The 13,473-nt window shown below is 40.7% G+C and overlaps 1 protein-coding gene across 1 annotated transcript in view; it reads right to left on the reverse strand.

The window, feature by feature from the left end:
- Positions 1 to 13,473, reverse strand: part of smyd3 (SET and MYND domain containing 3) — a 78,566-nt gene that overhangs the window by 48,153 nt on the left and 16,940 nt on the right. Inside the window, exons 2-5 of the mRNA XM_040129970.1 lie at positions 9,937 to 10,000; positions 9,741 to 9,848; positions 9,294 to 9,351; positions 8,344 to 8,498 (exon numbers count right to left, since the gene is read on the reverse strand). Coding sequence (XP_039985904.1) covers positions 8,344 to 8,498; positions 9,294 to 9,351; positions 9,741 to 9,848; positions 9,937 to 10,000 — 385 coding nt within the window. The remainder of the gene's footprint in view (positions 1 to 8,343; positions 8,499 to 9,293; positions 9,352 to 9,740; positions 9,849 to 9,936; positions 10,001 to 13,473) is intronic.

Consider the following 13,473-nt stretch of genomic DNA (forward strand, 5'->3'; position numbering starts at 1 on the left):
ATGTTGGTATGTTATCAGCCTGTATCCCTGTTTCCTTCCCTCTGAACCACCGAAGAACAGTAATTACTGTAAATGTTGGAGCAACAGAGGAGAGAGCAGAGAAAGCACGAGGGAGGATAAAGGAGACGAGAACGATAGTGGCTGTCGCAGCTGGAGCCAAAAGCTGTTCATTAATCCAACCCCACACCCAACCCGCACTCACACAGCCCTGCAACACACGTTAGAACATAGATACAATACACACATGCTGTACATGCCTATCTCCTGCAACATATTGATGTTCAAATCATTTTTCAGAATTAAACATCCACATTTGCATTCAAAATTATTAAAATTTTCCGTTGCTCATCCTCCAATCTTTTCTTGATTTTCCCATTCTATCCCTTCCCAGTTTTCTTGTCTTTTTTCCTGCCATCCCTCCATTTTCCTCCACCCTTTCTTCTTTCTCACTCCTCAATTTAACACTATCCATGTCCATGCCTCTTTGTCTTGTCTCCATAACCCTCTTTGTTTGCCCTTGATTATTTCCATCTCTTTCAGTTCCTTCCTCACATCACCCCTTTCCTCCTCCTTTCTTTCCCCCAGTCTCCTCATTTCCTCCTCCCTTCTTCATCTTCTTCTCTTCACCTCTCCCCATGAGCCCACATACATGCAGCCCAATCTAAGTCAATTAAACAAATGGTTTTTATTCTCTCTTCCTATTATACTGTCTGTGACTGCATTCATGATGGACTTAAAGTCATTACACTAAGCGGTAATTGTGTGCCTGTGTGTGTGTGTATGTGCGTGTGTGTGTGTGTCTGATTTTGCAAAGCCTAAGCTAATTAGGTAGTACCCATGGCACTGCCAGCTACAATGGCAGACCAGGGAAATGTTGGAGAGATAAGGCATACTAACACGTATACAGAAGGATTATTGTAATGACTTCAAGCAAACATACACGTGCAAAGGCACAGGACCACTCTCATGTAGCAAGTAAAAAAATACATAGCTTTTTTTTTTCACTTTCCTTCATTGCATTGATATTTTTTAATTTTTTTCTTATTGTTTCATCTCTTAAATCCTTCAATTATGTAAAAACTCTGTAATTTCCTCCCATTTTCCATGACTCCTTCCTTTCTTTGATCATTTATTCAGAAAAAAGTTAGTTGCACTTCTGCACAAGATATACTTTCTCCCATATAAAAAGTTTGGAGAGTGATAAATTTTTCATTTGTTAAGGTATGCTAGTTTGACCGTGCCTGCATCCCATTTAGTTGCTCAACAGATGGCCAATAAATATAAAGGAAAGCCATGAGAATAAATTACTCCTACACACAAACAAGGAAGTTACACTCTCACATCTACAAAACACATCTGAATTAGAATTACACTTACTTACTTACACACACACACACACACACACACACACACACACACACACACACACACACACACACACACACACACACACACACACACACACGCTTCTGCTTGTGTAATTGAAGCCCAAACAGTTTTCAGCAGGGGTGCAAATTTATTGGCTCCACACTCACACATGAATTCAGGTAGTTGTTTGTGCGTGTGTGTGCAGCCGATCTGTGATGAATCATCTCTATACATAGGTAATAAACAATACAACATACTGTTCAATGGGGAGATGCCTTTCTTCCAGCATGGTCAAATGAGGTGTGTGTGTGTGTGTGTGTGTGTGTGTGTGTGTGTGTGTGTGTGTGTGTGTGTGTGTGTGTGTGTGTGTGTGTGTGTGTGTGTGTGTATGTTTCTCAAGAGCCCCAGTTACAGTCTCATACACATAGAACCATAAATACAGCAGCTTCAAACCTTTCATCAGGCAGAGTATGGGCTCCCTGTTCCCATCCTTCTTCCACTCATTCCCTCCTTTTCACTTTCTTCATTCCTTTTCTTTCACTCTTTTTATTGCATCCACTAGTTTTCTGCTTTTGCTCATTTTCCATCTTCTGCTTTTATTCTTCCCTCAACCCTCTATCTCTCTGGGATTTTACCTTATTTCGTTCTTTGTAAGACTCTCTCCCTCTGCAGTCCCTTGTCCATTTTTCTATTTTCCTCACCCTCCTCTTCTCTCCTGCGCTCTGCTTTTCCTTCTTTCTGTTACTCCAACTGAAACACCCTGCCACTACAAATGAGGGACCAAAATTCTGCATTCAACCTGTCTTACTTATCAATCAAATGAGATAACTACAATAATTCTCGGCAATTATTACTTCAAATAGCTTCCACTGATAAACTTTTGTACATTACAACTTTGGGACTCAAAACTCTGAAAAACACTGTTGGTTTCCTCTGAGATAAGACTCAAGAGGACAGTTATTGTGCACAGACATAGATTTCATTTTTGTCCTGGACTGAATGAAGTATTTATCACAGACAGTATCTGAAACCATAGCACACCACGTCTTGGTGAATCCACACAATGCACACAAAACTCACAAAGAACACCTTGTTTGGCATGTACTAGATGAGGCATGTTATGTAGCTCATGTGGCAACTGTGCTTTTCAGTTTCCTGATGCTGATGGTTCCAACTTGGTTTTAGAAAAATATTTTTCTGTGACATGCTCAAACTGCATATCTACTAATAATTCTCGTGTCAGACTGTGGAGTAGACTGTCCACTTAATTCTGTGCACCAAGTGTGCTTACCATGAATGTATGCTGGTGCAGTGTACAGTAGTGTACTGTGGTGTTTATAACTCAAGATTTTCAAATTGAAATGCTGATACTGGTCTGTTAAAAAACTCAGCCTTTGAGGTGTCATTCAAAATTAATATATAACGCACATATATAAGAGATGCAGTTTAAGAGACTTGGCCTGAGAGCAAATGAGAAGAGGGAGTGTCAGTGAAGTAGAGAAATGATAGTCGGGCAGCAGAGAGCAAATGAATGAGGCTGAGGGAGGCGGGAATGAGACACATTGGAGCAGGTTTAGAGCAGACAGAGAGGTGTGTAAGTGTGTGTTTTATGGGGTAGCATGTTGGTCATGTAAGGAGTATGTGTGAGAAATGGCTCTCAATGCAGCAAGAGCTGATGCACCATAACAGTAAGTTCATATTTGAACATGAAGACACAATGTGAAGCATATACACAAACAAACCCACACATACATGTGTTGTGTTAGTTGTGAGGACACTCAGTGACATAATACATTCACTAGCCCCTGTCCCTTACCTAAACCTAGTTCTAACCTGAACCTTAAAACCAAGTCTTACCCCTCAAACACCCCTTTGAAGGCGTGACAACCGGCTAAAATGTCCTCACAATTCCAAAATGCCAATAGTTTAAAATCAAAATTTGTCCACATAAACACAGAAAGACATGTACACGTACACACACGTACACACACGCACACACACACACACACACACACACACACACACGCACACACACACACGAATGCTCACTCCAGAGAGGGGAAGTTGCTTCAGGGAAGCAATAAAATGTGTCGTGGCCAGTTCTCATCTGTCACTGCTTATTGCACCACTGACGTCTGACCAAAGCACAAACACAAACACACACACACTCACACACTCACACACACACACACACACACACAAAATAACCCTACTGTAGTCAGAAGCAACCCACAAAAGACCAGAACCTCTTCCAGAAACACACACAACCCACAGCAGTCTATCTGCATCACTGCACAGTTCTGCAATCACACACACACACACACACACACACACACACACACACACACACACACACACACACACACACACACACACACACACACACACACACACACACACACACATACTGTTAAATACGTATGCAGCACATAATACACACAAACATACAATCTCCTTCCCTCATTGCTTCCCTTGGGTATATTAAGAGTAGTAATGATGCTGAGGCATTACTTCATTGTGTGTGTCAGTGTGCGTGAATGTATTTGTTTGTGTAACATTACAAGTGTTGGGGAGAGAATTGCTACTAACATAAAGAATAGTTTTACAGCACAAAACACTCCCCCACTGTAAAAAAGACTGACCCTGAACAAACAAACACACACACACACACACACACACACACACACAGGGAAAGACATACATACTTATTTTGTAAAGCACACTACTTCACATTCCAAGTACACCATAATAAACTTCTCATTTGTTATGTATTTAAGCCATTAAAAGGGAAAGAAACCATTAGGGGAGGAGGAGGAGAGAGAGGAGAACGAGAGAGGGAAGAAGAGAAAGAGCTGCAAGTGTAGAGAAGAATGATCAGAAGAATCGATATGATAGTTAAAACAGATGAGAGAAACATTAAGAAAGAGAAACTGAAAGCAAAAGACATCTATAGAAAGAGAGGAGACACTTGAAAGGATAAAGACAGAAGTAAAGTAAAATGAAGGACTTCCCCACCTCTTTACACTGCCAGTACAATATGCTGTCCATGTAAAAACAGTGCCCCCTATTGGCAGCCAATAGAATACCACTCTGTATATTGGCAAATCCACATGACATTCAAGTTAAAGTTCCCTGCATTTCTGTTTTGGTTGTGTCTGTCTGTGCCCTAGCCGTGTAAGGGTGATGTTGGAGCTTTGGATAGGTGATTGTAGCATGGGTGGGTTGAAATTAGGTACATGTACCTATTCTTTTGCCCATTTTGTTCTCTTTTGTTTTTTGATTTAAACACAGTTTTAGCATATTTTCAAAGACATCACAGGTGGTTTAAAAACAAATTCATTTCAAACCTTTGAAAGAAGTTTGAAAATGGTTAACACCTTGCCTATGCACAATAAATAAAGAGTAAGTATTTGAAAGTTACCCAGTAAATTTCTAAATTTTGGCTGACTCAAACATGACCTCAGTAAATCAATTAACGGGCAAAATGTGGCTGAAAAGTGAAAGTTGATTAGATGTATAGTTTACAAAAAAAATCTCATCTAATTATAGTAATTCAATAGCTCTGACCAAGAAGAATCAGAGTTAATAAAAGAATGTATTTTAAATGCTTACTGGTAAATCTTTTACATGAATGTGTTGTACTGTTGTTTTGTTTGAGATACATTCTCTAAATGCAAAGCCCTTTTCAAGATTTATGAGAAAATTTCTTTACCTCCAAGTCAAATCCAACATGACTCAAAAGTGAAAAAGGGATATAACCACTACAGCTGCTATTAAAATTTTGAAAAAATGACCAAATTAAAAAAAAACAACAATTATTGCAAAGCATGATAAAAAAATACGTAGAAGACCGTGAAATAAGAAAAAAATATTGGTTTTTCAAAGCATGGTCACAGTACTGAGAAACCACAACATAAAAATTCTGGACAACAGTAAGATTAGTTAGTGTTACACAGTACTCTAAGCGCTGCTGTTGCTTTTAACATATGTTAAATTGTGGTGTAACCAGTTACGAAGATGGAATGAGTTCAGCTGGGGTCCTACACTCCACAGCAAAAGAGGTGCCCCAAGGCCAGGTTAATGCACGCCGAAAACTCAAATCTCATCCCCAGAGCGGGAAACTCTGGAGATGGCCAGCAACTCAACTTGTTCACCTCTGGTGGTGTGGGCGAGATCCAGGGTTTTCCATCTAAGGGAGCCTAGTCGACCTTAGTTCATTTGATTTTTTTTTTTTTTTTAAAGGTCTCTTTATAACTTAAAATATCTGAGCTGGTAACATCATTATGAAAATAATAAGAGAGGCTAATAGCCGAAATGTGATCTGTGAGGTTACAAAGCAAGTAAACAACCTACAGTAGTATCTGAATTGTGACATCATCAGTGAGCTAAGAAAACAGCAAATCAATACATATCATCTCATTTGATCTCACAGATGAGGTCGTAAGTTCATTGAAGTCATGGATACATCATGGCTGACTCAAACATGACCTCAGTTAATCAATTAATGGGCAAAATGGGGTTGAAAAGTGAAAGTTGATTAGAAGTCTAATTTACAAATAACACTGCATCTAACAATAGTCATTTAATGGTAACAAACTTTCACTTGACAACTGAATTTAGCCTGGTTTTCATGTCTTTTAACCTCCACCTCACCAAATAATGCTTACTGGTAAATCTTTTACATGAATGTGTTGTACTGTTATTGCTGGGGATATATAATGTCTGATTATAAGGCCCATTTCCATACTCAAAGCTAAAAGAGGCATAGTATTGCCGCTAAACAAATAAATAAATGAATAAATGGCAGGTGACAAATCAAGCATAACAGCCTATAAAAATAACTGAAGCATGACATCTGTGAGGTCACATTACAGAAGACCATTTACAGTTTCTCTGGTCTCCATCTTCTGCAGACCCTGAGGTTACGTAGAATTACATTTCCGAGGATGCACCCATCAGCTCTTTTGGAGTCCCCACCTCATCCAGGGAGCCTCCAAATGTAGCTCTTCAACACCCAAACCCCTCCTTTCCCCTGTGTGCGACTGTTTAGACACAGGAATGACTGTGCGTAAGCACGCGCATACATATCAAATCAACTAGTTACTCTCACATATTAAACTTGAAGAATATGCATCCCCTGTTCTTAATTTTCCTTTCGTTTCTCTTCTATAGTTCAGTGTCTGTCTTAAATATACTGTACGGTAAAGTTACAGGCAAAACACTGCAGACACTCTATCATGCTAACTGCTAAAAGACTAAATTCTCATTCCCTTGGGTCATGTTTTTTAAAGGTATCACCCAGTTACAATTTGTGTTAACTGTCAAATTAACTGTGATACACTTTGTACATTTCCTGCTCTCTTTTTCTATTTCTCACGCTATCTGTATGACTTCCTCCTCTCTTCTCCCACTCTCATCTCTCTCTGTTTTCCTCTCGTTTTCTCTAACATAGTATTCATCCTTTTCTTCTTCTCTTTAAATCCACTCAATGTAGTGCCCCTTCAAAGTGGAGCAGAATTCTCATCAGAATCTTGAACCAAATCTAATCAGCAGTTTTCCTGTTTTCCCAGCTACAAATCCAATCCCACGTATGCACACACAAGCACACACACACACACAAACACACACACACACACACTTCTCTCTCACTTACTTTCTCACTCAAGCTTCATAATTCTTAATAAATTATAAATTATGCAAAAAGATGCAAACAAAAACACACACAATAATATGTGTGTGTTTGTGAAATTAAATTGTGCAGTTGTAGCACTGCAGAGATTCCGCTGTCACATATAAGAAAGGAAACAACAAGACTGAGACTTTTCAGCCATACCAAGCTCTGTGTGGCTGTGATGCTCATTGTAAACCAAATTGTGTGATGCAAAGTTTGTGTTTTATCCGAAGCAGTCGTGTTTAAGTAAATATTAAAATGGCAGTGGTGCTAGAGGAAAAGTGAATGGATAACCAACGTCATCAGGTTTCATCCTCTGGGGACACTGAATATCTGTACTAAAATTTCTTGGCAATACATCCAATATTTATTGAGTTATTTTAGTCTGGATGAAAATGTTGGACTGACAAACTGATAGACATTGCCATCCTAGAACCGTGTCATTAGTGAGAGTGAAACACATCTCAGCATTCTGTATATTGCGCTTTGTATAACCATATTTTTCAAACATCAAATCTAAACACTGACTTTCGAGTCCAATGCAAATTAAGTTTTGGAAATAAAAAAAAATCATTACATGAAATAAGTAGACGGTTTATTGCTTTGAGTGTAGAAGATCCTAGTCATGTTGTTTATGGGTGAGTTTTGCTCATTTGCATTTTTCATGCTTGTTTTAACACAAGCACTCTTAGCTCCTGGCTCCTGGCTGCTTTTAATTAATACTCACACAATCATTGCGATGGGACAAACACAAAACATGCACACACTTGTTGAAATTCAAACACCTTGAAGCCATGAAGTCTCAAGGAGTCAGGCATCACATCACAGAGGTAAAGCAAAATCCACACAAACACATCCTTGCACACTTAACAATTTTACAGTTTAAATTCTAGTGAATGCAGCTGGTATGTTTTAGCAGAGTAAGACCTGAGGTTGTTCATGTATAGTAATATATAATTATACTGTGCTGTGCTGTGCTGTACTGTGCGTGTGTGTGTGTGCGCTTCCACAATAGTTGAACTCACCAGATAAAGGTCAAACACATGCTCGCGCTCTCGCTCTCTCTCTCTCTCTCTCTCTCTCTCTCTCACACACACGCACACACACACACACACACACACACACACAGGGATCTAATCACAGATGTTAGGAAGATCTTAGACCATACAAGGTCCATCCAAATGCAGGAGGTGATGCTAAAAGCAATAAACAGTTGCAAAAAATAATTGTGTAATTATGTGTTCATGTGTGCACCAAGGTGTTTGTGTGTCTATTTATATTGTATTAACATGTATTTAGCCCACCTTTGCAATAAGGCTGAGGGGTTCGCGGCAGGAAGGTGGCATGGCTGAGATCATTTCCTGTGCCAGGTCAGGTGCTTCCTGTTGTAAGTACAGCTCTAACATGGAAGCCAGCTGATACAGACCTTGTTTCTTCTGCTCAGACATGGAACTCAGGTCTGTAAAAATAAATAAATGAATAAATAAATAAACAAAAATCAGCTGGCTGTCCCTATGAGCTTCTGACAATGTGCCAAAAAAGGTTTAGCACACAAAAAGTTTATCTTCTGCTTTGATGCTGACAGTCTCAGAGATACACTCATCTCTCTGAGCAGAATAATGATGGTGAGGTCAGCCATTTTTTGGCTGCACTGGCAGTCAGATACACACACACACGCACGCATTAACACACTATAGGGGGTGAAAAAGGTTGTGGAGGACAAAACACACGTACATACATTGGTGTGATTATTTATTAAAAGTGCCACGTGTGTATGTATTAGTGTCTAAGTGTGATTAGTAGAGTGCGCACGTGTGACTGTTAACAGTCAGTCTTCATCTAAACTCTCCAACCAAGAGTAGCCAAGAAAACCAGCTGTTTATGGCATACATACACTCATGATTAAAATAATTAAATGAGCATATCTACGTGCATATTGTCCACTGTGACCCTTTTCATCCCCCATACCAATCGCACGCACATACACGCACACACGCACACAACACACACAAACTTGTACTTCTATCTTTGTGAAGACACTCATTCACATAATGCATTCCCTAGATTCTAACCTGAACCCTTAAACCAAGCCTTGACCCTCAAACAGCCCTTTGAAGGTGTGAGGATCAATAAAAAATGCCCTCACATTTTTTCAAAATGCCCTCACTCCGTAAGGTATATGAAGTATATAACTGTCCTTACAAAGATAGAAGTACAAATACACTCACTCACTCACTCTCACACTCACACTTACGTGATTCATGGTTCTCGAAAGTGTATAACTCCTCACTACTGCCCTTAGGTGGACTTAACTAGGAAGAAGAAGAAGAGGGGGGCATTAGCATGTTATTATATTATCATACAATTATTTTTCTGCTTTTGCTACACATTATGTGTTGCAAAAAACCTCAATAATACTGTGGGCGTTTGATTAAGTGAAATGAACTTCTCAGGAACTAAGATAATCAGCCTTCAAGAGGGTTTTATAAGTGCAAGAGCAAGTGGATCAACTGAGGTGCTCTTAATCCTTTAGTGGAAGTAAACAGATAAATATCCAAGAAAAAAAAGAATCTGAATTTACATGGTCTTCATAACACAGTAGCAATGTACAGCACTTCACAACTAACAAAATGAAAGGTTATTTCTTCTTTCTTTGTACATGTTTCTGTGAGTGTCTAACAGTGAGAAAATCCAGACATACCAAGGCAAAGATGAGTCTTGCAGACAGACGGACTGAGTCAGTGGGAATTCTGGGTAGCAGGCTCCGCAGACATTTACACTCTCTCTTATGGCCAGGCCATGCTTGTTTCTGCAGGAGAAGGGCATTTTAACAAACTGGCACACACACACAAACATATACACACACTTTCATACTCACTCACACACACACACTATACCTGGCAAGTGATATTGCAGTAGTGAGCCGTCTTACACTGGGAACACCTCAACAAGGTCTCGCATCTAGACAGAAGGAGAGAGAGAAAGATTAGTTCATTCTGCTCAGACTATCGACTGAGCTTTCACAAAGAAAAATCTGGCACTCCAATATTAAAGAAATGGGACCAGCACTTTAGATTTCTAAAATCACGGGTGTATAGAATTCATTGCACCATTTTAGTGTTTGAATAAAAACTGTTTAGTTGCTCCACATACAAAAATGTTTTGGTCATAGCTAAGCTGCTACATTACCAAACACATCCATGTATCCACTCCAGCATCTTTTATGTTGCAGTCATTGTCTTGACCTTTTCCCATTTAACAACCTTGTCTTATCCCTTTGTTGGCTATATTTAGCTGACTGTGTGCATCCATTATCTAGTTCTATCTACCTAGCCAGCTTCCTTTAGATTATCATCTAAGAGCAATACATTAGCTGCACTCTCCTCACTGCCACAACCTGTCTGTCTGATTACCTGTGTCTGTTTGCTGTGTGTGTCTGCTTGTGTTTTTTACATCTGTTTTTGTGTCTATGTATGGTTCCTGCCTCCAAGGTCTGCCGTGTTTCTCAGAGTGACACTGCTGTCCTTTGCAGTTTGCCTGTCAGTTTGATAACAAGCCAGAGCAAAGAAGTGTCTGTCTGCTTCACACAGCCAATTACAGCTATTGGAGTGTGCATCACTGATAACACACACTAACACACACAGAGTAACACACACCCACAGTAACACACACCCACACAGACACACAAGAGAAGATCTGAGTCACAGGAACTCTGTCAGAGTGTGTTTGTGTGTGTTTGTTTGTGCATAGGTCGGTATAATCCACACAGTTTATATACATAGGTAATGAGCTTGCAATATATAATATTACAGCAGGGTTTTTTGGCATTTCAACTTTTATTCAGCAGTAGAGATTGATTGATTGATTGATCAATCTTTAAATTGAAATAAATGATGACTAGAATTACTGCCTCGTACTTGTATGCTTGCCAACCAGTCAATTTGCAGTTTACATCCATGTCTGTCCAGACTCATATAATATGTGTAGTGAAAACTTTGAAGAAATTTAATAAAAGATATTAAGTGTATATGCAGAACATTATGATGTAACAGTGAATGTCACCTTTGACCTTTTGGATTCCAAATTTCATCACTTTCATCACACACAATCAATTTCTTCATTGTTTGTGTGAAATTTTGTCATAATTTTCATATGAATTCTTGAGTTATGGCTAAAAACATGTTGTGCGAGGTCATAGTGACCTTGACCTTTGACCTCTGACCACCAAATTCTAATCAGTTCATCCTTGAGTACATGTTTGTGTCAGATGTAATCCCCTTCTGGCATCCAGATATGTCGTGTTCACAAGAAATGGATGGACATGATGAGGTCAAAGTGACCTTGACTTGCAGTCACTACAAGGAGGCATTATAGAAACTAAAAACAGAAAAGTACTCGTGTTTACATGGCCATACAATGAATAATTACAGGATAGTTTCACAGTTTTCTACCTAAAAAACTAGTCAGATGCCCATTTGAACACTGAAGTTGTTTTACCTTGCTGTAATAATTCCATGGATGTATTAAGAGAGCTGAATACAGCCCTACCACTTAGTCATTCTGCCTATATGCCCCAGTGGCCGCTAATGGTATTGCAGCGCTGCAGCCCAAAAAACGTTTTCCCCTTGGACCATCATTATAAAACAGAAGTCTGTAAAACTGTTGAGAGGACACCTCCAACTGCAAACAACATCAATTATTACTCCTAATGCTATAAATTTTTTATCCATGAAGGTTTTGTATTCGTGAAAACTTTCCCAGAGCCTATGAAAGCAACTTTAATGTGCATTACGGCATTCCGATGTAAAGTCTATGGGCATGAGTGGGAATGCTCAAGCGGGTACGGGTAAGTTTATCTGAAGCTAGTAAGAGGATTCGTTAATGTGAGAAATCATACAGGTATGTTCCAAAGTCCATCCATCTATTTTTTGCCGCTTATCCGGGTCAGGTCGTGGTGGCAGCAGGTTAAAGCAAGGTAGCCCAGGCATCCCTCTCCCCAGCAACCTTTTTCAGCTCCTCCTGGGGGATCCCGAGGCGTTCCCAGGCCATATGAGATATATAATCTCTCCAGTGTGTTCTGGGTCTACCTCGGAGTCTCCTACCAGATATAGATGCCCAAAAGACCTCCAATGGAAGGCGCCGAGGAGGCATCCTAATCAGATGTCAGAACAACCGCAGGTGGCTCCTTTTGACGCTGTAGGTGAAGGTCGGAAATAGATCGCCTGGTAAATCGAAAGCTTTACCTTCTGGATCTACTCCCTCTTTGCCACAATGGTCTCGTACAATGCCTGCTTTACTGCTGATGCTTCTCCAATCCAACTGCCTGTCAGTCTCTGGCTCCATCCTACCCTCACCCGTGAACAAGATGCAGAGATACTTAAACTCCCTCACTCTGGGCAGAAACTCCTGGAGGTGTAGGAGTCAAACACAGAAATGTGTTTAACTTCTTGCCAAGGACAAAGACGCAACTCTCACTCCGGTTACATAGGGACCCAGTGGCTCACAGTAATGGCCCCAGAACCCCATGTTTCCACAGTACCCCCCACAAGATCCCCCAAGGGTCCCGGTCGTAGGCCTTCTCCATATCCTAAAAGCACGTGTAGGCTGGATGGGCAAACTCCTATGACTCCTCAAGTAGCCTTGCAAGGGTAAAGACTCAGTCCACTATCCCATGGCCAGGATAGAATCCGCATTGCTCCTCCTGAATCTGAGGTTAGACCATCGGTCAGAGCCTCCTTTTCAGCACCCTGGCATAAGCTTTCCCGTGAGGCTGTGCAGTACAATACCCTGATAATGTGAGCACACCCTCCGGTCTGCCAATCCACAGGTACTGTCCCCAACCTCCATGCGACACTGAAGAGGCATGTCACCTGAGACAGCCCAACAATGTCCAGAGCCTTCAGCATCTCAGGGCGAATCTCATCCATTCCTGGCACCCTGCCACTGAGGAACTTTTTAATTACCACGGAGACCTCTACCAGAGGTGTTCTGGTACCAATAACACTTATGAACCACCTTATGCCCGAAAATGTAGTGGCCAATCCATGGCTAGCACAGACGTCCAAAAACAAAACACCACTCGGGTTGAGATAAGGCAGGCCGTTCCTCCCAACCACCCCCTCCAGATTTCTCCATGGTTCCCCACATGAGCGTTGAAATCCCTCAGAAGAACTATAGAGTCCCCAGGTCGTGCCCTTACCAGGACCCCACCCACAGACTCAAAGAAGGCCGGATACTCCAACATGCTGTCAGGTGCATAGGCACATACAACAGTCAGAGCCTTCCTCTTAGCAACTTGTTGTATGGAGGCGACCCTCTCATTCTCACTGCAACAGAGTGGTTCTCAGCAGTAACTATATGTAGTTGGTATCGCTCCATCTTCCACACCAACTCCAGCTCTTTCCCCACCAGAGAGGTCACATTCCACATCTTTG

The sequence above is a fragment of the Xiphias gladius genome, chromosome 1 (assembly GCF_016859285.1).
Source record: "Xiphias gladius isolate SHS-SW01 ecotype Sanya breed wild chromosome 1, ASM1685928v1, whole genome shotgun sequence".
Lineage (NCBI taxonomy): Eukaryota > Metazoa > Chordata > Actinopteri > Istiophoriformes > Xiphiidae > Xiphias > Xiphias gladius.